Raw genomic sequence first — 23,939 nt, 5'->3', positions numbered from 1 at the left:
TTCCACGAGCAAATCCATAACTTGATGTTTTGTTAATGGAAACCCCTGTCTCAGGCAACGCTCCATAATCTCCCGTAAATGTTCAATTGGGTTGAGATCTGGTGACTGAGATGGCCATGGCAAATGGTTTACTTCGTTTTTATGCTCATGAAACCATTCAGTGACCACTTGTGCCCCGTGGATGGGTGCATTGTCACCCTATACCCGGTGGCATAGCCATGGTAGCCAAAATAATTGCCTTGCCCAGCAATATATACATGACCCTAAGCATGATGGGATGTGAATTGCTTAATTAACTCACGAACCACAACGGTGTGGAAACACCTGGTTTCAATATACTTTGTATCCCTCATTTACTCAAGTGTTTCTATTATTCTGGCAGTTACATGTACAGCCATAGCTCTGGGATAGAAGTGTGCTACAGCGCCATCTTGTGAATATGAATTATTTCTGACCACTACTCTTACAGGTTTTTAAAGGTTTAGCCAAAGCTACACTGCACACCTTCTGAAACACCTATTTTTGTAAACCTGACAGTGATATAATCCTGATGAAATACGTAGAAATATAAGGATCAACATAGTTGAGGTATGAGTTTAATTCTCTGAGTAGAAATAATTGTGAACAGTAGTTGGTCCATAGATAGTTAGTTTTAGGCCTACCTATCCCCTGGTAGTAACCCCCACAACTGAACAGCCCACTCAAACCCATGCCCCCCCCCCCCCCCATAAAGGAAAAACATGTTTTATTTTCACAATACCTAATATTCACAGGTCAAGAAAACATGAAAGAACTAGTGACAATCAAGCAGTGGATGTGACAAACCTGAAATATGCATATTGGACAGTGATTATACTGTCACAGGAAGGGTAGTAGATTAACAGTAGACTGCCCAGTCGAGTTACACTCAGGGCCAGTAGGGAGAGACTCTCCAGGCCAAAGCAGGCAGAGTTGACAGGCATGTTTAGAGAACCGTCAAGTCTGAGACAGGAGATAGACCAGGCCTCACAGCACTCCTGGTGGCATTGGTACGAGTTAAAGGGAGAGCACTTAGTACTCTGTCTGCAGTCTCTGAAGCATCCAGCATGCCACACCACCATTGTGTGTAGATTGCTGAGGAAAATGTTCTATTTAATCCATTTCAGAACAAGACTGTAATGTAACAAAATGAGGGAAAAGTCAAGGGATATGAAAACTTTCCGAAAGCACTGTATATATTCCAGGTGACCTGGCTTGAGGATTTCTTGAGCTGTGGGATGGTGTATCAGTTGTGTTAACAAGCAGCAGCAGTAGAATCATCATCAATAACAGCAGTAGTTGAATCATCATCATTATCCCCATCAATAACAGTGATCATCAGCAGCAGACTAATCATCAACAATACTTCATCCATTAACAGTTTAGTTTCAGACTACTGACATGGTGATAAACAAGTATATTGACATTGCATGTTAAAGACAAATTTGTTTTGAAAGTGATAATAGGAATGGGTCTCTCCACATCTCACAGAAGTCCATGCCCTCCTCAAACACATCCTCCACGGACTTCTTATGCATGTGGCATTTTATGCAAATGCAGCTAAATGTTTTACAATACCTCACCTGCAAAGTAATTCAAAGGATCTTAGAGAGCGCTATGCAGCTTGAACACTCTGTAAAATACAGAACACAATTGTTCTTGTACCTTATTCCTGTCAAAGCAGCATTTACAGTCATGCTTCCCATGTTAGATATGGTGGATCGTGCAGCAGCTGTAGTAGACTGTGTATTATAAACACTAATAACTGATGAAGAAAAAAAGACACAAGGATCAGCAATATGCAAACAGTGAACATTCGGCCCCATGTTTTTTTTATTTATTTTTTTACAAATGTGTGTAAATTGATTCACCTTTATCTTTGCCTAAGAGCATGAAGTTAGTTTAGTACTCAGTTTGGTTCAGAAACAGTGGTTTTAAAGTCATTGGGGTCATGTCTGTCGGCCTGTGCCAGGATGTTGACGTCAGAGTAACTGTTCCCCTTCTCTGTTGTGGGGAAGACATCATCTGCATCATATCCCTGAATAGACAGATAGGGAGGTTGTTTTTGTGATGGGCCTTAGAGTCTTTGTCAGTCTTGACTTTGGGGAATTCTTTGTTACTGACACCTTCATTACGGTTTCCATTGTTCTGAGATGTTGGTAGGACATCTGTAATGTCGTGGTAAATCAAGCTACTCTCACTCTGAGATGTAGCGAAGACATCTGTAATCAAATATATTTATAAAGCCCTTTTTACATCAGCCGATGTCAAAGTGCTTATATAGAAACCCAGTTTAAAACCCCAAACAATGCAGATGTAGTAGCACAGTGGCTAGGAAAAACTCCCTGGAAAGGCAGGAACCTTAGAAGAAACCTAGAGAGGAACCAGGCTCTGAGGGGTGGCCAGTCCTCTTCTGGCTGCCGGGTTGAGATTAGAACAGAACATGGCTAAGATGTTCAAATGTTCTTAAATGACCAGCATGGTCAAATAATAATAATCACAGTAGTTGTCAACGGTGCAACAAGTCAGCACCTCAGGAGTAAATGTCAGTTGGCTTTTCATAACCTATCATTTAGAGTATCTCTGCCGCTCCTGCTGTCTCGAGAGAGTTGAAAACAGCAGGTCTGGGACAGGTAGCACGTCCGGTGAACAGGTCAAGGTTCCAAAGCAGCAGGCAGAACATTTGAAACTGGAGCAGCAGCACGGCCAGATGGACTGGGGACAGCAAGGAGTCATGCCAGGTAGTCCTGAGGAATGGTCCTAGGGCTCAGGTCCTCCGAGAGAAAGAGAATGAGAGCAAACTTCAATTCACACAGGACACCGAATAAGACAGAAGTACTCCAGATATGACCCTAGCCCCCCGACACAAACGACTGCAGCATAAATACTGGAGGCTGAGACAGGTGGGGTCAGGAGACTCTGGCCCCATCTGATGATACCCCCAGACAGGGCCAAACAGGCAGGATATAACCCCACCCACTTTGACAAAGCACAGCCCCCACACCACTAGAGGAATATCTTCAACCACCAACTTACCATCCTGAGACAAGGCCGAGTATAGCCCACAAAATCTCCGCCACGGCACAACCCAAGGTGGGGCCCAGACAGGAAGATCTAATCAGTGAAAGCAATTGTTTTCACTCATGCTAGCAAAGGTGTTAATTAATGAAGGTTTCAGATTCTGTCATGTGATGGCATGGGCATTATTTTGGTGAGCTCAGAATTCCTCAATGAGAGATAAACACAAACACATCTCGTCCAGGAGCACTTGTAGAACACACTGTAGTTGTTTTAGGATGCCCTCAGGACACAGCCGAGATCAAGAGCCAGAACTGCCATCTCAACCCATCAGCCAAGGAAAGGCTTAGCTCCTAGTTCTCTTTAAACGAGAGGTAGCATTTAATGGGTGCAGCCTGGAGACTGATAATGTGGTTGTGAATTAGTGCCCAACTAGATTGGTAAACAATGAAATACTATGTCCATATCTCTGCTTAATACATGTTTCTATACAGTATTACTATTTGACTGTCAGATGGTGTATATTACAATTAAACAGAGCAAATTCATCATCAGATCAACTCTTTTAGTAATATTCAGGCATCTTTCTTCCCTCAACTGTACTCTTACATTGTCAAACTGATCCTGTAAGACAATTTGCATGCCACTGCAAGGCATGTTACAAGAATATTGACTAATTAACTCACTCAAACATAGTACAAGTCTTATTTAATGCCAAAAAGACAGCTGAGCAAGCCTTAAATATTTTAATAAATGTATGAGAAATTACATTTTCCATACCAGGCAAACAGAGGAATCAATGAGCAAGTGTAAAGATATAGGTAGACTCCCCTCTCTCTTCCACTACTACACTCCCTTAAAAAGAGACTGTCCATGTGACAAGGCGAGGATTCTTACAAACCATGGGTCCTGTCAAAGCACCGTTGGATGTAGAAGAGGTACATTTATCCCAAAAATGTTTGATCACAAGGGAAGAGGCAGTCGTCAGCCCCTCAAACTTAACTCTGAACTTCAAAGCATTTTTTTATTGTTCCCCTGGGACACCAGGTGGGTGCAATTAAATATCAAGTTGAACAGAAAACCAGCAAGCTCTGGACCTCTTAAGGAGTTGAATACCCTCACCCGTAGCAACTTGATAAGACATTACAATTGCTTTCTACTAGAACTAACAACTCAAACAACAATGCTGACAAATGGTACTCAAATTTATTATTAGAATCAATTGCTGTTTCATTTCAAAAAGGTTGTCAAAGGGAGGAATTACTAAAAAACATTACAAGTTACAGTTAAAGGTACAACAGATTAGGTGGTCAAATAAAGAAATTTTTCTGTGGGCATCACGTTGCGTGTCTCAACGCTCTACAGCAGACCCTGTCTCTTCAGATCCTCGTAGGTCTTCTTGTTGACCACGTTTCCACTGGAGTCCTCGTACTCCTCCTCTGTATCTGGTTGCCAACGCTCTGATGACTTCTGGGACTTCAGCTTTGACCACACTGGGTTAAAAATACATATTAGTATTATCATCCACATGATCCAGTAAATGGACTGGAAGACCAGTCTTGTTATTTTTACCCCCCGTTTTCATGATATCTAATTGGTAGTTGGTCTTATCCCATCTCTGCAATTCCCGTACAGACTCGGGATAGGCGAAGCGACACTGCTTCTTGACACTGCTCGCCTAACCCGGAAGCCAGCTCAACCCGGAAGCCAGCTCAACCCGGAAGCCAGCTCAACCCGGAAGCCAGCTCAACCCGGAAGCCAGCTTGCAGGTGCCAGGATGGCCACAAGAAGTTACAAGTGCGCAATTGGACTAGGAAATCCCATCCGGCCAAACCCTCCCCTAACCCAGACGACGCTGGGCCAATTGTGTGCCGCCTCCCGGACACAGCCGGCCGTGACAAACCCGGGTCTTTAGTGATGCCTCAAGCACTGCAGTGCCTCAGACGACTGCGCCACTCGGGAGGCCGTGACCAGTCATTTTTCATTCTTTATTTAACCAGTAAAGACCTTTGCGGTCAGAAACTTTTTTGCAAGGGCAATCTGGATGCACAACTACACTGACCAATATTTATTGGTCTGGTAACACTTTTTTTTCTCTAACATGATTCTATTCAAGCCAAATAACAATACTCATTATTTTCACTTGTCATCTGCCTCAGCCTATATCTGGGCTTTAACAGAACTACTTACGAGAGACAGCGTCCTCGATCTGGGTGACATTGGCAAAGTGAGCAGTGTTGGGGATTCCCAGGCAGCGCATGCCATGGGCGTGACGCCACTCCTGGGGGGTGGGCAAGACAACATATTAGCTAGCAACAATATTAGCGGAGAACAGAATTAGTACACTTTCTAAAATCAAATCCTCTTTAGTTTCACTCATTATGCACATTAAAAAAAAGAAAGGAGGGCATTGATATAACAATGTAATAACCCAGTATGATATTGTAATGACATAAACTAATAATTATGATAAATTTGAACATACTGCAAAGTGCCTCTGGAAGGCCTTGGGTCCCCTGTATGTGTAGTTTCCACAGATCTCACAGTTATAGTTGATGTTCAGCCCATGGAGTTTATACAGCCAGTATGGAATGGGCTAGAACGGATAAACAAGGTTAGCGTGGTGGCATGCAACCGCTTTTCACAGCTAGTACACAGGTCTGATGTATGGAAGGAGGTCCTGACCTTTCCATCCCAGCCGAGAGGCAGGTTCTTGGGGTTGTAGATGATCTCGTTGTCCTCATCTTCACTCTCACTCTCACTGAGCTGCTCCTCTTCTTCATCCTCTCTCTCCTCTCCTGTCCGGGCCTGCTTCCTCTGGACGTTCTCATGGGTCAGCTGCCTTTGCTCCTACAGTGCCATAGACAAGCAGATGGAACTGTAAACAGGCGTTTGTGTGGATTATCGGGAGTAACACACACCTATAGAATGGCCGGAACTAACCATTTTATAAAAGCCCATTTCAAAAGTCGTCCTCACAACTACTGACATTGATTAAATACGATTGTGAAAATATATGAGTCATCATCCTTGGCAGCTTTTACATACCCCCAGGATTTCCACATACTCATAAATCTGAGACTCCAGGAAGGCGATTTCTTTGTTACGCTCCGTGTCTCTGCAGAGAGATTAGATTGGTCAATAACAGGGCTACATCATGACACCAGGTGCAGAAAAACACAACCATGCAAATGTTTAACTGACGATCACATACTTCTTGGGTCCTTTGGACTTGGGGTTCTTGGCGAATAGGGAGGGATCCAGAGATTCCAGAGATTTGCCTTTGGTGCTAAACAGCCTCTGGGCTCTCTCCTCCAGGGTTCTGTGGGGTCACACACATTCAGCAACCTTTTGTCTGACACACACAATCCGATATTAAATTCGTCATTACTAGGGCTGTGGCGGTCACGAAATTTCATCAGCCAGTGATCGTCAATCAAATAACTGTCTGTCTCACAGTAATTGACCGTTAATTAACAAACACATTCAGCATCTTCTGGCTTCCACACACAGCCTACAAGCCACTGATGCGGACCTTTGGAACATCTACATTTTAAAAGTGTAATAAATCCATGTAATATAGCCTATACCTTCACAATAAATCAATTTATTTTAGATCGGTCTAAAGAAACATAATGAAGCAAAAGCAGTCTATTTCAGAAGAAAATAGCAGCATACCCTGAGTTGTCCTTATGTTCGGTCCTGATCTGGCTATGCCAAATGGCTGTGGGCTACACTAGTTCCTTTAGCAGACAAGATTTGCTTAGAATTCCGTGGCATTTTATAGTATGAAGAATACAATTTAACAAAGCTGAATAAAATTCTCTCTAAACGTTTTGAGGGTGCGCACATGCGGCTATTCTGTGTTGAGCGGTTAACAAAAATAGGTACTCCTATATGCTCAATTTAAAGTTATGAATAGAACTTTAATTGTTCTACAAACGCTGGGCTATATGTTTTGATTTGTAATAAATTGGAAGGCTGCATAATGAAAAAAAATTCACTTGAAAAGGCATGAGCTCTGCTTTGTTTTTTTGCACAGGCTGTACACACAGTCAGTCTTATTCACAATTTGAGAAGCACTTGATAATGCGTCGAATTTCCCGGCAGCATCCCCTTTGCGTGGCCATAATGCACTCTAAAATATTACCTGCCTAGTGTTGCCTGCTCCGAAGCACCTCTCACTCACGTGTTCTGGTCTTTCTCACAGGCTACAAGTGAAGACGGGGACGCAATTCCGAGGTGCAAGTTGAAGATATTAGAAGAAATGTCCACATTTACTATTCCTGAGCCAACAAGATGAGTAGGCCTGATGGCAGCCTAGTGGTTAAAGCGTTGTGCCAGTAACAGAAAGGTTGCTGGATCTAATCCAAGGTAAAAATCTGTCGTTCTGACTCTGAGCAAGAAGGTTAACCCACTGTTCCCCGGGCGTCAAAGACGTGGATGTCGATTAAGGCAGCCCCGTACACCTCTCTGATTCAGAGGGATTGGGTTAAATGCAGAAGACCCATTACAGTTGTACAACTGACTAGGTATCCCCCTTTCCCTAACAAACAGCAAAAGCACTAGTTTATGTCAATCTACTATCCCCTATAGTACAAAAGTTAACCTATTCGGTGCGAGAAATAAATATTCCAAACATAGTCGGACAGTTGTGGGATGTGAGAGATCAAATTAATACAACCACTAACAAACTTTTTTTTTTACGCAAATGTGGCTGACGTAACAGATCAGAACAATTTAGCTTAAAATGTTAAACTATTTATTAGAGTGTTGGACTAGTCACCGAAAGGTAGCAAGATCGAATCCCTGAGCTGACAAGGTAAAAATCTGTCGTTCTGCCCCTCAACAAGACAGTTAACTTCTCTAGGGTAGGGAGCAATATTGGGAATTTTGGATGAAAATCATGCCCAAATGAAACTGCCTGCTACTTAGCCATAAAAGCTAGAATATGCATATAATTAGTAGATTTAGATAGAAAACACTCTGAAGTTTCTAAAACGGTTTGAATGATGTCTGAGTATAACAGAACTCATATGACAGGCAAAAACCCAAGAAAGAAATCCAACCAGGAAGTGGGAAATTGAGGTTTGTAGTTATTCAACTCTTGGCCTATCGAATACACAGTGTCTATGGGGTCATATTGCACTTCCTAAGGCTACCACTAGATGTCACCAGTCTTTAGAACCTTGTTTGATGCTTCTACTGTGAAGTGGGGGCGAATGAGAGTGGAATGAGTCAGAGGTCTGCAGAGCCCGCGAGCTCTGTTCCATTGCAATTCTGAAGACAAAGGTAATCTCCGGTTGGAACATTATTGAAGATTTATGTTTAAAATATCCTAAAGATTGATTCTATACTTCGTTTGACATGTTTCTACGAACTGTAGCGGAACTTCTCATCTGCTCCTAGTGATTGCACGTCGTGAGTTTGGATTGTGTACTGAATGCGCAAACAACAATGAGGTATTTGGACATAAATGGACATTATCGAACAAATAAAATATTTACTGTGGAACTGGGATTCTGGGTAGTGCATTCTGATGAAGATCAAAAGGGAATACTTATAATGCTATTTCTGACTTCTGTTGACTACACAACATGGCGGATATCGGTTTGGGTTGTTTTGGTCTCTGAGCGCTGTACTCAGATTATAGCATGGTGTGCTTTTTCTGTAAAGTTCTTTTGAAATCTGACACAGCAGTTGCATTAAGGAGAAGTATCTTTAATTCTGTGAATAACACTTCTTTTATCAATGTATCTTTTATCAATGTTTATTATGAGTATTTCTGTAAATTCATGTGCAAAATCTATGGATGTTTTGGAAGCAAAACATTACTGAACGTAACGCGCCAATGTAAACTCTGATTTTTGGATATAAATATGCACGTGTGTAACATATGAGTTATGAGTGTCATCTGATGAAGATCAAAGGTTAGTGATTCATTTTCTCTATATTTCTGCTTTTTGTGACTCCTCTCTCTTTGGCTGGAAAAATGGCTGGGTTTTTCTGTGACTTGGCTCTGACCTAAATCGTTTGGTTTGCTTTCGTCGTAAAGCCTTTTTGAAATCAACACTGTGGCTGGATTTACAACAAGGGTATCTTTAAAAATGGTGTAAAATACATGCATGTTTGACGAATTTTAATTACGGGATTTCTGTTGTTTTGAATTTGGCGCCCTGCAGTTTCACTGGCTGTTCACGAGGTGGGACGCTACCGTCCCACGTACCCTAGAGAGGTTAACCCAGTGTTCCTAGGCCGTCATTGAAAATAAGAATTTGTTCTTAACCGACTTGCCTAGTTAAATAAAAGGTCAAATAAAACCCTTTAATTTATTTTTTAAAGCATGCACTTTGACTGCCTTCGTGACCAGCAGTGTGGCGGTAATACGGTCTCAACAGCCCTAATCATTACACCGTCTACATATACTCATACACAGATGGAATTTGATATTACATTATTCCAGTTACTGTTATAACATTGCAATTACAATACTGTTATTACTATATTCCAGATTGCTTGCATGTCCATAGACGACCTCCCAGCCACAGAAGAGCATGTTAATTGCTTACCCTCCACATTTCAGGCCCAGGGCCATAAGGGCAGACTTCAACCTGTCCAGACCCAGGGAAGCCAACTCCTCCCAAGAGGAGAAAGCAGAAAGGTCCAGGTGGGCTCCTGCATGGGTCAGAGCACTGCTCGTCTCTTTCTATAAGATCATAAAAAAAATAAAAAAATAAAACACCCATCTAGACCATCACACTACTGTAGCTATAGTAGACGTCCTCCCCATCTTGGACACTCACTGGCCAGCCAGGGAAGGTCCCCATCTCCCACTTCTTCTCAAACTCTCCCAGGATCTTGCCGTAGAGATCATTCTGGTCAAGCAGAGGTTTGACTCTCTCTGTATAGTCCTGAAGGTACTCCAGTAGCATCTCTAAGTACCTGTTATAACATAACACAGGTGTCACACAACCTGATGGAAAACCAAAGAAATTCAAAAGGTACTACAATTATATAGGAATAACATTTATACTGAACAAAAATATGAATACAACGTCAAGTGTTGGTTCCATGAGCTGAAATAACAGATCCCAGAAATGTTCCAGATGCACAAGAAGCATATTTCACTCAAGTTGTGCACAAATTTGATTACATCTTTGTTCGTGAGCATTTTACCTTTGCCAAGATAATCCATCCACCTGATAAGTGTGACATATCATGAAGCTGATTAAACAGCATGATTATTACACAGGTGCGTCTTGTGCTGGGACAATAAAAGGCCACTAAAAACGTGCAGTTGTGTCACACAACGCCACAGATGTCTCAAGTTGAAGGAACGTGCAATTGGCATGCTGACTGCAGGAATGACCACCAGAACTGTTGCCAGACAATTAAATGTTAATTTCTCGACCATAAGCCACCTCTACTGTCATTTAACCCAACCGGCCATGCCAGCCCAGGATCTCCACATATTCACCTATGGGATGGTCTGAGACAAAACACCTGAACAGCTGATGAAACCAAGTTTGTACACCTGAAGAATTTCTGCACAAACTGTCAGGGAAGCTCATCTGTGTCCTCGTCATCCTCACCAGGGTCTTCACATGACTGCAGTTCAGCGTCGTAACAGACTTCAGTAGGCAAACGCTCACCTTCAATGGCCACTGGCACGTTGGAGAAGTGTTCTTCATTGATAAATCCTGGTTTCAACTGTACTGGGCAGATAGCTTGTATTGCGTCGTGTGGGCAAGCGTTTTGCTGATATCAACGTTGTGAACTGAGTGCCCCATGGTGGTGGGGTTATGGTATGGACAGGCATAAGCTACGGACAACAAACACAATTCCATTTTATCAATGGCAATTTAAATACACAGAGATACCATGGTAAGATCCAGAGGCCCATTGTTGTGCCATTCATCTGCCACCATCACCTCATGTTTCAGCATGATAATGCACGGGCCCCATGTCGCAAGGATCGGTACATAATTCCTGTAAGCTGAAAAAGTCCCAGTTCTTCCACGGCCTGCATACTCACCCAACATGTCACTTATTGAGCATGTTTGGGATGCTCTGGATTTACGTGTACAACAGCGTGTTCTAGTTCCTGCAAATATCCAGCAACTTCGCACAGCCATTGAAGAGGAGTGGGACAACATTCCACAATCAACACCCTGATCAACTCTATGGGAAGGAGAAGTGTCACACTGCATGAGGCAAATGATGGTCATACCAGATACTGAGTGGTTTTCTGATCCACACCCCTACTTTAAAAAATATATATCTGTGAAATCCATAGATTAAGGCCTAATGAATTTATTTCAATTGACCGATTTCCTTATATGAAATGTAACTCAGTAAAATCAGTGAAATTGTTGCATGTTGTGTTTAGTATAGTACATTCGCAAAGAAAAGATCTGCATGATAAAAACAGTTAGCTATGTTTACTTTTTGTATTCAGCGTTCTTTCTGTCTTTGGAGATATCAAACAGCTGGTCAAACGAGGACAGGTAGCTGATGTACTCCAGTTTCTGAAACAGAGGCCAGAAGGTTTTAGTATAGTTTTACAATAGACTATGAAGATTATGGTGGATATGGAGAGTGGGCACCTTACCTCGGCCCCTTTTAGGTTGACAAACTTCCGATAGCAGTCATGGAGATCCAGGTAGCGTCCGTAGGCCTCCTCATCACTGAATTCCACCATGTCTGGGGAAAGACCACACAAATCATTACATTAATACCTACACTGAGAGTCCGACATGGATACCATCACCATAGTGTATACGCTCACTCTGTGTTTCTTCAGTTGGGTTCTCTCTAGCCTTGACCAGCTCATCAAACTCCATGGACATGGGCACACATATCTGAAACAACAATAACATACAGATTTAGCCACAGCAGGAGACATGATAAACCCGGATGAAGGTTGGTTGACCCAAACTTTTGTTCAAGATTTGGTTTAAGACATTTATTGTGGAACATGCAATAACACAGGGACCTTTTTCCTTTCATGCACGTGGAACTGTAGAATTACATACAGAATCCATAGACATATAGAATTATAATAGTAATTTAAAGGGGAAATCTGCAATGGTGTATCTATTGGACTTATAAATTAATTACATAACCCCATTGGTTCTTGAAGAATAACTTAAAAATGCCTCATGCCCTTAGTTTATTATTATTATTTTTTTCACCTTTATTTAACCAGGTAGGCTAGTTGAGAACAAGTTCTCATTTGCAACTGCAACCTGGCCAAGAAAGCATAGCAGTGTGAACAGACAACACAGAGTTACACATGGAGTAAACAATTAACAAGTCAATAACACAGTAGAAAAAAAGGGGAGTCTATATACATTGTGTGCAAAAGGCATGAGGAGGTAGGCGAATAATTACAATTTTGCAGATTAACACTGGAGTGATAAATGATCAGATGGTCATGTACAGGTAGAGATATTGGTGTGCAAAAGAGCAGAAAAGTAAATAAATAAAAACAGTATGGGGATGAGGTAGGTAAAAATGGGTGGGCTATTTACAGATAGATTATGTACAGCTGCAGCGATCGGTTAGCTGCTCAGATAGCAGATGTTTGAAGTTGGTGAGGGAGATAAGTCTCCAACTTCAGCAATTTTTGCAATTCGTTCCAGTCACAGGCAGCAGAGAACTGGAACGAAAGGCGGCCAAATGAGGTGTTGGCTTTAGGGATGAAGCGCGTGCTACGAATGGGTGTTGCCATCGTGACCAGTGAACTGAGATAAGGCGGAGCTTTACCTAGCATGGACTTGTAGATGACCTGGAGCCAGTGGGTCTGGCGACGAATATGTAGCGAGGGCCAGCCGACTAGAGCATACAGGTCGCAGTGGTGGGTGGTATAAGGTGCTTTAGTGACAAAACGGATGGCACTGTGATAATTTTTTAATTAACGGTCATACCCCACCAGAAGCCAAAATATAAGCTTGTTTTACTCCATTGTTTGTAAACAAACACTGTAGACTACAACCTCCAGGGCCTAAAATTAACACCCGCCAAATGTGGATAGGTTTTGGCATTGGCGGGTGTCCATTTCACCCGCCACATTGGCTCCACAGTGCAAGCATGTCACTTGCACTTGACTAAAAATAGCCAAGTATGATCACATTCATAGTAAAAATAAATGCAGGAATAGCTGTTTAAAATATTTCTTCCATTTCGTTTCATAGCTGGTAAATTAAAACACACAGTCAAATAACCCTGTATAGCCTATTCCACCCCGCGCTGCAACACTGCCTGGCTGGGAGCTGTGCTCAAGTGACGAGCTGAGTGAAAAAAACTATTTTTTAGAAGCGCTGCGCACAGGCATAAAAGTTGGTTTAATTTACTTGAAACCAACATCTACTGAAGTGAGACTTTGTCCTTGTGTTTCTTGGCTATTTACATTGTTTAGTCCACAAACTAGGTTTTTCTACTGCTAGGGAAGAGAAGACAACACTTCTACTACCAGTGGTGGAAAAAGTACCCAATTGTCATACTTGAGTAAAAGTAAAGATACCTTAAGAGAAAACGACTCAAAGTAAAAGTCACCCAATCTCACATGCAAACATGACTCGAGTCACATTACCACTGTAACCTCCTGCCCTTAAAATGGGCGGGTGAACATGTCTCGTGATATTTTTTATTTAAAAAATGTAATTAAACAACGTACATTGTTTACAATTTAGTCATTTATCAGACACTCTAATCCAGAGCAATTTAAAGCTAGTGCATTCTTCTTAAGATAGCTAGGTGGGACAACCATATATCACAGGCAGAGAAAGTACATGTTTCCTCAATAAAGCAGCTATCCGTAGAGTCAGAGCTAGAAAGGGGGAGGGGTGTCAAGTGAAAGTGCTGGTTCACATTTAATTTTTAGTTGTTGAGGGGGACTATTTAAGACTGTTTGAAGAGGTAGGGTTTCAGATGTTTTCAGAAGATGGGCAAGGACTTTACTGTCCTAGCTTCAGGGGGAAGCTGGTTCCACCATTGAGTTGCCAGGACAGAGAAGAGCATGGATTTGGCTTAGTGGGTGATGCCCTCCTGTAGGGTTGGGAGGGCCAAGAGACCTGAGGTGGCAGAAAGGACTGCTTGGGTTGAGGTGTAGGGTTTGCGCATAGCCTGAATGTCAGGAGGGACAGTTCCTCTTGCTGTTCCATAGGTTAGCACCATGGTTTTGTAGTGGATGCGAGCTTCGACCAGAATCCAGTGGAGTGTGTGTGGGGTGGGGGGAGGCTGCAGCATTCTGGATAAATTGCATGGGTTTGATGGCACAAGCGGCGAGCCCGGCCAACAGCAAGTTACGGTAGTCCAGGCGGGAGAGGATAAGTGCCTGTATTCTGTTTGTGTGTACCAAATTACTTCTTACTAGTAATACATTTATTGTTTTAGAAACATTACAAAGTATGCTTATACATTTTTGTTGTTTTGTTGGTGTAATTGCAGCAGGAAAAACATATTTTGGCTGGTAAAAAATCTAAGTGGCTGTTAGATTTTTAAATCTACCTGCTACTGTGACTGGTTTACCAAAAAGTACATGTTATGCCCCAATAGCCTCAAAATATATTTCAAACTGTACTTGATATCATGGATGGTCAGTCTAAACTCTCTCTATGAATTTGAGAGTGGTTACATTTCTCCTGCCCCATCCCCTCAGCTCTTTACCAAAACAATGGCAGATCTGTGTCTAGAACTACATATTGTAGTTTTGAGAACCTTATCAACAGAGAAGATATACTTCTGGCATGACTTCTTCAGTTTATAGCTAGGACAGACAGGAAGCAGCTGACAAAATTACCTCATTAGGATGCTTCCTGTGGAACTCCTTGATCTGTTTAAGTCTGTTGTAGAACTCTGCAAACTCATTTGGTCCTGAGATGGCGTTCAGTTCATCCTTCCTCATACTGTAGAAAGAGAACACAACAATATTACACCTCTGATTTACTCCACATAGCAAGGCTACTCATGCATGAGAGCTTGAAACATTACACACACACTTACCCATCTTTGTCTTCATATGCTTCCCTGACAGTTGAACTCACGTCCATGTATCTCTGAAAGGACGACGAAGCTTGTCATTAAAACTGTCATATCATTCATGTCCTTGGCAAGGTAAATAAGTAGGTTAAATGTTAGCCACAAGACAAGTTAATATGAAAATACAGGTGCAACTTGTGATGTTACAATATCACAGAATACTCACATCCAACATTGCTCTTGTCCGATGGTCTGAGTTTATTTGTTCGCGTAACTGTTTGAGAAGAAACATGCATACATATTAGTTATCTGGCAGAGACAGAAACGGCACCAAACTCCATCCCACTGGGTTGTATTTACTAGTTAGCACTACTAGCTTTAGCTATTTTGATAGCAAGTTAGCCAAATAGCTAATACAACTGACGTTAGCTGGCTGACAATACAATTGTTGCCAGCTAAATTGTAACTGATACAATTGTTAGTTGACCACAAATAAACAAAATAATAACACATAAGCTACTATCCTCATCAATAACGTTAGCTCATATCAATTTGTTTAATGCTCTAACATTGATTTGCTTTGACTTTGGATCAATTAACGTCTTCATTAGCATTAAATAGCATTATCATTGATGCAACACATACTGTGGTTTTCTTATGCATCATTTCCTTTGTTTTGGCATCCAACAGCCTTTCCTTCTCCTCATGGTAGCGACGTTGTTGTTCTAAAATCGTCTCCATTGTTATTTCCTTAACCACAAATTACAAAAATAAGACGGACTTGAACAATGAATGCCATAAAACTTGGCCTACGTTGATTTTCAATGGCGCATGTTGCGATAGAGAGGAAGTAGTTTCATAGTTTATACACCGCGTGAGGAGACATCGTTCCCACAACTTTGGTTCCACCACGCTCGGTGAATTTCTGAGTATGGAAGAGATAGTCCGTTTTTTTCTACTGTTTTTTTTGTGAGTAATGTATTTGAAACCTTTTCATTGTGAAAAATAATATTTCCAGTTGTTCAATATGCTTGTATGCATAGCCGCATGGAGTAGTTTGGGGGTGGGGGTGCTGCATATTTTTTTTGTTTTCAGACGGGGGTGCTAAAAAATATGTTCGCGTTATATCGGTCCGCTAAAACATAAAAGGTCCGCTAATAAATAAAAGCTCAGCGCACTACTTTTGTGAGAATAATTTTTTAATTCAGATTTTTCAGGGGGTGCTGCAGCTTGTCTGATTTGAAGATGATGTGTGTAGTGTGTACTTGTCTTGAACTTTGCAAATACAGAAAAAGTAGAAGGAAAAATGCCCTAATATAGCAAAAGGACAGTAACCTATTCATTATATATTGTTAGGTTTTACCGTTATTCCTCTACAGCCAATGCTTGTTACCCCATTAGAACAGCGCAATACACACACACTTGGTTGCGCGTACTCGTGTACCCACTGTGTAAGAAAAAAATGAGAGCGCGCGCTCAGAGGCGGTCCGGTTGTCTCATTCTCTCACAGCCAGAGCGGATAACGAAAGCGGAGACCAAGATCGAATAGAACGGTCGAGCAACACACAGGATATAGCCTACTTCAGGTGTTGATAGAACATTGTTTGCGTCGACCGTCTGTGCGTCAACTATTTGGAAGGTAATCTCTTTCTGAAACATTGTAACAACTGCACATTGAAAGTAATGTTTAAAGACCCGATGGCCCGGGAGAAGAACAATATCCTCATATAGGGGGGGGCGGTGTCTTTGGTTTCTAGATGACTCTTCTTGATGTGGGAACTAAAAAGCTTCTCAGCTAATATTTCACTCATGCTGCTGCGAACGATTTGTTTTGTGTGGCAGCGTATCTTTAGGCAATGAGGGAACACGAGGGTTCTCCTATTACTGTTGGGGTGTTCATTTTTAGGCCTCCTCAATTGCGTGGGGTGCACGCGATGTGAGGGCTGCTCCCCCAGCAGTAGACCTACTGGCTCAGTTATTGTGACAGCCCCGCGTGACAACAGGGATTATTTAGACAACAAAAGAAAAATGTGCTCATTCTTATCTGTTGTTGTATGAATGACTGTGAGACCAATGCAGCACGGGATTCGTTACTTTTCAGCTGTTTTTTTATCATCACCGGTCCATTTCAAAAGGAGAACACTGTAAGTGTTTAAAGAGCCGATGACCTGGGAGAAGAACGATATCCTCATTTGGGGGGTTGCATTGATGGTGTTATGTTATTGTTACATGTATGTGCGTCAAGGTCTTTGATAGCCAAATCTCACAGTATTTCAATTGACCATAAGTATTTCACTTTTCAAATAGATATGATTCATAGAGTAGAATCAATCAAATCGAACAGAAACATAATGTTTCCTAGAAGATCATGCATTGTTATTGTATGCTTAGCCTATTAACAACACTCATCAGTTGCCTCAGTAGAAATCACCAATCACTGCATCAAGAGAAAAATGTGTTAATGCATCCAATTACTGTCTGTGCAGAATGTTGTCCAACGGATTCTGAGTGTTCATGACCAAAGTGTGTGTGGTACAGCTGCACTTTGCGTTGATTGAAGATCTGCTGTCTGTCGTCATGCTCTTTCTGGAATGTGATGCTCATTTCAGCAACCATCTGCTCCTTTACAGTAGCCCTACACACGCACGCACGCACGCACGCACGCACGCACGCACGCACGCACGCACACACACACACACACACACACACACACACACACACACACACACACACACACACACACACACACACACACACGCACACTGCACACTGCACACAGCCCCCATTTACTCAAACAACTACTTCTCATTCTGTGAATGTTTAAAATGCACAGCTTCACCTTGAAGGCTCATATGGTATGTTGGGAAATTACATTTCCTCAATGCGACCTTGTAGAAGGAGCTTTAATTATAGAGGCTGTAGTGTGAGCTGGTCTGTGGGGACATGGAACCTGCCTGCCTTACTATAATGACCTTTAAAAGACCTGAGACCTAGGAGGGGAACAGTATTTAATTCTGTTGGCTGTGGCTGGCTGGCTGCCTCTGGTGGTTTGGTTTTTAATACTGTACTTCTAACAGAATAGCCACTGACTGAAAGACAACCACCGAACCAATAGGATTCAAACCTTTGATTGCTATATCTTTAGTCAGGTGATACGCCTGCTTTGTAAGGTGTCTAGGGAAACCCCAAACCTTCGACTTATCTGTGTGTGTGCCCCCGAATGCATGTGTGTCCTAGTGCCAGGATGTCCAGTGAGGTGCAGCCCAGCTCGAGGCCAGAAGACAGTCCCAACACAAGTGGAGGCAGCTGGGACGTGGAGCAGAGAGAGGTGGCCCCTCCGGGTCAGGAGCGAGTTCAGACAACGCCCAAGAAGAAAGAGGCCAAGATATCCAGCAAGACCGCTGCCAAGCTCTCCACCAGCGCCAAGAGGTATAGCTGCAATTCTCTCTAATCTATTCTGTCCATGTAGGTTGTGTAAGGAAGTGTCCTTAATGGTCTTGTTCAAAAGTACTTCATAAACAGTATAATACGGAGATGATATTGACTCAGATGCACCTTGAAGCAGTGGATTTATTATAACCATCAATGGGTTATTATGAAATTCAATGGTCTGTGGGACATTAGAGAAAAACAAAGTGTTTGTGTCACAGAGAGAGAGCCCATGGATGCGTGAACATGAACAAGGGAGGCCTGCATGTTCTGTAATTAGTCCATTTCCCCATGGATTCCCTCGTTCATTTTCTCATTTATTCCTCCCTCCATCCTCTCTTAACAGCCTGCAGCCTCACCAGGTAAAGTTTGCCACTTCAGGAGAAAATACTGTAGATGAAATTACAGAGCGTACTGTGCATTCAAGCCTGGGAACTACTTACTCCATAACCGTGGTGATTGTATTACAGTTATACAGCCCCTTGCAGAAAGACGTCTTTTCCCACTGCACAATGATTTACCCTCAGTCTCCTCTCATCATGAACCAGAGAGTTTATTATCAATACAAGCACACAGAGGAGATGAGGGGATCTGCTGTCGTTTGTTCTGCCATCGCTCACTCACTCTTTGAGGTGTGGTGCCTACCTGTCAGCACTCCTCTGTGTGTGTCCGTGTGTGTGTGTATGTGTGCACATTCCTCCATGGCGTGACATTTGGAGAGGAACGAGGGAATGAGTCGACAGCGACAGCGATGACAGGTTAAATGAACAAAATGACCACCTTAGGTTCTCTCCCGCTCTGAGCCGTGGTGGTGGCGGCAGCGGTGGTGGTAGGGGTGGTGAGCGGAGGTGTGCCATTTCAACTGATGTTGTGATGCTTCCCTGTCTCCTGATATTGGAAGGCTGCTTGTCGTTGTCCTCCCCCATGGCTGCAGCTGACTATTTGTATAGCTCATCTAGCAGATGTAAATATTTTTTTGAAAGTATCTTTTTTTAATTTTAATTTTTTTATATTTATTATTTTTTGTGCAGTTTTAAACCATATTTATATGTTCATATGTTTTTTGGGGGGGGTTTATTATTATTATTTTTTATATCTATTTTATTTATTTTTTAAACATTTTTACCTTTATTTAACTAGGCAAGTCAGTTAATAACAAATTCTTATTTACAATGACAGATAGTAACAACAGTTGTTGCGAGCATTGTGCATAGATGATTTAGGGCCAGGGGCCACATGAAGCGTCTCAGACTAGGATCAGTTTTGCCTTTTAGATCATAATGAATCAAATTGTTATGGACATGGAGGACCTAATTTACATCATCACCCCTACTCTGAGACGCTTTATACATTCGGAACTAGGCTTATATCTCAAAATCTTTAGGTTTATGATTATTCATGTGAGTAGCAGGGGTTTGAAGCAAAATTATTTTCCAATCGTTTAGTAGACAGAACCATTTTTGTTGTTGTTCTGTTCCACTGTTCCGACCAGGAAAATATATATCTGAACCAGTTTAAACACCAAAAAAGTTATGTTTCATATCGTTCCTTTCGGCTCCTTTTTAAACCTCTGAAATCAACATTAAATTACTTCACCAATCAGTGCAGATAGAGCAGCAAGCTATAGTTAGTTGTTTACATGCATTGGATAGACAAGTGTAGGGCGCGAGGTGCGACTGAAATTTTGCGTGTGGGGGGAAAGCGAGAGAGGGTGGAGGAGGAGGCTTGAAGCACTGGGCATCTTGTTATGACATGCATTATCTGAATTAGGCCCACAGAATTATACCTACAGAGGAGCGACTTCTATGAGGGAACTTTGAATGTCTTTGAACTTCCAAGAAAGAGTTGGCTTAATGTGGGACCAATTAAAAATCTCTCTTCCTAATTTCTGAATCACGCTTGTAACGTCTGTAGGCTACAGTAGTTTATAATTCGGAGGGGTAGGTAGCCTATACATGCACACACACTGCTAAAGATGTTTAGCTGGCAGGCAGACACTGGAATAAGTTTCTGAGTGACAGAGAGAGTACTTTGCATAGGCACTTTGTTGTGTTTTTTTGTGGCACTGGGGGAAAAAAATAACAGTTCTGTTCCGGAACAGTATAGATCACTTTCGTTCCCAGTTCTCATTCTTTTCTGTTTTTTTGGTTTTGTTCCCTGAACCAGTTCCCAAACCCTGGAGAGTAGCTTGTTGTCAGGGTTGTCTCAGTGTGAGTGGAATATTGCAGCCTTAATGGACGGTGAAGTCATTGATTGTAAAAAATAAAATAAAAACAGCACCTGGCTGTTAGAATCCTCAGAGCAAATCATTAGCATAGGTATGTAATGAGCAGTGCTGTGTACGACAGTGTAATTGAACCCTGTCTTGATCCCTGTCTACTCACTAAAGTAAACCTTTATTTAGTCTAGCTGTTAGCTGTGGAAAGGATTCCAACATGTAGGGAGAGAGGAAGGGGGAGAAAGTAAGAGAGGGAAGGATAGAAAGAGGGAGGGGAGAGTAGGGGGAGAGAGAGAGAGAGAGAGAGAGAGAGAGAGAGAGAGAGAGAGAGAGAGACTAAATCAGTCAGATTTATTCCACCCTGAGTCATTAAAATCCTCATCTCAATATCAGATTCATAGTTGATTTGTCCAGAAAGCAAATATGACTCTTTTACACAGCAAGGCCTGTCTGTAGTCAATGTCAATTTGCACAGGCCCATGAAACAAGAGGAGGAATTCAACAGTGCGTCCCTATATTGATATAGCTTGACAGGATGTATTCCTGTATTCAATCACAATGCTAGGAGCTCATTAGGAAATCAATAAGTTATTCAGTGTGTAGACAGGATTTTTACAACACACCGGCTAGCTAGTATGTCGCGTGTTTCTGTGTGGGTTCAGCATTACGTATATTTAATCTGTATGTGATGTTTGTGTGTAATGTATATAAAGTGTGTGTGTAATGTGTGTTCCTCCTCATTCCCCAGGATTCAGAAGGAGCTGGCTGAGATAACCTTGGACCCGCCACCTAACTGCAGGTAGGAGCTTGTTCAATGTCTGTTTTATGACTGTCTGTACTTCAGTGTGTGTACAGTGCCTTCGGAACATATTCAGACCCCTTGACTTTTTCCACATTTTGTTAGGTTACAGCCTTATTCTAAGATAGATTAAATCATTTTTTCCCTCATCAATCGACACACAATACCTCACAATGAGAGTCTTTATGTTCCTTTTGGCAAACTCCAAGCAGGCTGTCATGTGCTTTTTACTGAGGAGCGGCTTCTGTCTGGCCACTCTACCATAAAGGCCTGATATGGGTTGAATGCTGTAGAGATGGTTGCCCTTCTGGAAGGTTCTCCCATCCCCGCAGAGGAACTCTGGAGCTCTGTCAGAGTGACCATCGGGTTCTTAGTCACCTCTCTGACCAAATTTCCTTCTCCCCCGATTGCTCAGTTTGGCTGGGCGGCCAGCTCTAGGAAGAGTCTTGGTGGTTCCAAACTTCTTCCAATTAAGAATGATGGAGGCAACCGTGTTGTTGGCGACCTTCAATGCTGCAGAATTGTTTTGGTACCCTTCGCCAGATCTGTGCCTCAACACGATCCTGTCTCCTGTTATGCAGGTGAATGAGGACCCAAAAGCGACTTGGCGAAAACAGAGTCTTTAATCCAGTAAAGTAAATCTACAATCATAAAGCATAATTCCACTCGTAATGACGAGAACAGACTAGAGACTCGATCATGAACTGCAGGTTGCCTCGGGAAGGCACTTGAACGTAGCAGACTCAGACACCTGCTCACCACGCAGCATCTGAGGGAAACACGACACGACAGGGCGATACACAGACACAGCACGGTGAACAATAGACAAGGATCCGACAGGGCAGAACGCATGTCCATGATCCTACGTACCTTGTAAATAGGTGCGCTCTCGACAAGGACGGGAGGGGGGGAGGGAAGACGAACGGGGGTGCGAAGAAAGGGCTTGACACAGGAGACATGGAAGACAGGATGGACGCGACGAAGATGTCGCGGAAGAAGCAGTCGCACAGCGACAGGATTGACGACCTGGGAGACACGGAACGGACCAATGAACCGCAGAGTCAACTTACGAGAAGCTGTCGTAAGAGGAAGGTTGCGAGTGGAAAGCCACACTCTCTGGCCGCAACAATACCTTGGACTCTTAATCCTACGTTTATTGGCGGCTCTCACAGTCTGTGCCCTGTAACGGCAAAGTGCAGACCTCACCCTCCTCCAGGTGCGCTCACAACGTTGGACAAACGCTTGAGCGGAGGGAACACTGGACTCGGCAAGCTGGGATGAGAACAGAGGAGGCTGGTAACCCAGACTACTCTGAAACGGAGATAACCCGGTAGCAGACGAAGGAAGCGAGTTGTGAGCGTATTATGCCCAGGGGAGCTGTTCTGCCCAAGACGCAGGGTTTCTGAAAGAAAGGCTGCGTAGTATGCGACCAATCGTCTGATTGGCCCTCTCTGCTTGACCGTTAGACTGGGGATGAAACCCGGAAGAGAGACTGATGGACGCACCAATCAAACGACAGAACTCCCTCCAAAACTGTGACGTGAATTGCGGGCCTCTGTCTGAAACGGCGTCTAACGGGAGGCCATGAATTCTGAACACATTCTCGATGATGATTTGTGCCGTCTCCTTAGCGGAAGGAAGTTTAGCGAGGGGAATGAAATGTGCCGCCTTAGAGAACCTATCGACAACCGTAAGAATCACAGTCTTCCCCGCAGACAAAGGCAGACCGGTAATGAAGTCTAGGGCGATGTGAGACCATGGTCGAGAAGGAATGGGGAGCGGTCTGAGACGACCGGCAGGAGGAGAGTTACCTGACTTAGTCTGCGCGCAGTCCGAACAAGCAGCCACGAAACGGCGCGTGTCACGCTCCTGAGTCGGCCACCAAAAGCGCTGGCGAATAGACGCAAGAGTGCCTCGAACACCGGGATGACCAGCTAACTTGGCAGAGTGAGCCCACTGAAGAACAGCCAGACGAGTGGAAACAGGAACGAAAAAGGAGGTTACTAGGACAAGCGCGCGGCGACGCAGTGTGCGTGAGTGCTTGCTTAACCTGTCTTTCAATTCCCCAGACTGTCAACCCGACAACACGCCCATAAGGAAGAATCCCCTCGGGATCAGTAGAAGCCACAGAAGAACTAAACAGACGGGATAAGGCATCAGGCTTGGTGTTTTTGCTACCCGGACGGTAAGAAATCACAAACTCGAAACGAGCGAAAAACAACGCCCAACGAGCTTGACGGGCATTAAGTCGTTTGGCAGAACGGATGTACTCAAGGTTCTTATGGTCTGTCCAAACGACAAAGGAACGGTCGCCCTCCAACCACTGTCGCCATTCGCCTAGGGCTAAGCGGATGGCGAGCAGTTCGCGGTTACCCACATCATAGTTGCGTTCAGATGGCGACAGGCGATGAGAAAAATAAGCGCAAGGATGAACCTTATCGTCAGACTGGAAGCGCTGGGATAGAATGGCTCCCA

At 43.1% G+C, this 23,939-nt stretch overlaps 2 protein-coding genes across 3 annotated transcripts in view; one reads left to right on the top strand and one right to left on the bottom strand.

Moving 5' to 3' along the window:
* Window positions 1-3,768: 3,768 nt before the first annotated feature.
* LOC124043363 (splicing factor 3A subunit 3-like) lies at window positions 3,769-16,099 on the bottom strand. Its single transcript, XM_046361911.1, has 15 exons — window positions 15,664-16,099; window positions 15,245-15,292; window positions 15,043-15,095; window positions 14,840-14,945; window positions 11,825-11,897; window positions 11,648-11,739; window positions 11,482-11,564; window positions 9,840-9,978; window positions 9,606-9,742; window positions 6,251-6,358; window positions 6,085-6,154; window positions 5,722-5,886; window positions 5,522-5,632; window positions 5,227-5,317; window positions 3,769-4,529 (listed from the first exon to the last, which is right to left on the bottom strand). The coding sequence occupies exons 1-15, from the start codon at window positions 15,757-15,759 to the stop codon at window positions 4,396-4,398; spliced, it is 1,506 nt and encodes a 501-aa protein (XP_046217867.1). The 5' UTR covers window positions 15,760-16,099; the 3' UTR covers window positions 3,769-4,395.
* Window positions 15,875-23,939, top strand: part of LOC124043364 (ubiquitin-conjugating enzyme E2 E2-like) — a 49,918-nt gene continuing 41,853 nt past the window's right edge. Inside the window, exons 1-3 of one of the 2 annotated variants that reach the window (XM_046361912.1) lie at window positions 15,875-15,987; window positions 18,256-18,447; window positions 21,414-21,464. In XM_046361912.1, the coding sequence (XP_046217868.1) occupies window positions 15,950-15,987; window positions 18,256-18,447; window positions 21,414-21,464 (281 nt within the window). In that variant the 5' untranslated portion in view covers window positions 15,875-15,949. Of the gene's footprint in view, window positions 15,988-16,498; window positions 16,658-18,255; window positions 18,448-21,413; window positions 21,465-23,939 lie in introns of those variants that run through there. The other variant, XM_046361913.1, reaches the window with a different exon arrangement.

Source organism: Oncorhynchus gorbuscha, linkage group LG09 (genome assembly GCF_021184085.1).
Source record: "Oncorhynchus gorbuscha isolate QuinsamMale2020 ecotype Even-year linkage group LG09, OgorEven_v1.0, whole genome shotgun sequence".
NCBI classification, from domain to species: domain Eukaryota; kingdom Metazoa; phylum Chordata; class Actinopteri; order Salmoniformes; family Salmonidae; genus Oncorhynchus; species Oncorhynchus gorbuscha.
This window is presented reverse-complemented; position numbering and strand designations above follow the sequence as displayed.

What these genes read in the sequence shown, in the direction of transcription:
- LOC124043363 (XM_046361911.1), bottom strand. Translation starts at nt 15,759, where the DNA reads ATGGAGACGATTTTAGAACAACAACGTCGCTACCATGAGGAGAAGGAA. An exon ending in GGACAAGAGCAATGTTGGAT is followed by an intron (nt 15,096 to 15,244) that starts GTGAGTATTCTG and finishes TCGTCCTTTCAG; the next exon opens with AGATACATGGACGTGAGTTC. An exon ending in AGTATGTGGAAATCCTGGGG is followed by an intron (nt 5,887 to 6,084) that starts GTATGTAAAAGC and finishes ATGGCACTGTAG; the next exon opens with GAGCAAAGGCAGCTGACCCA.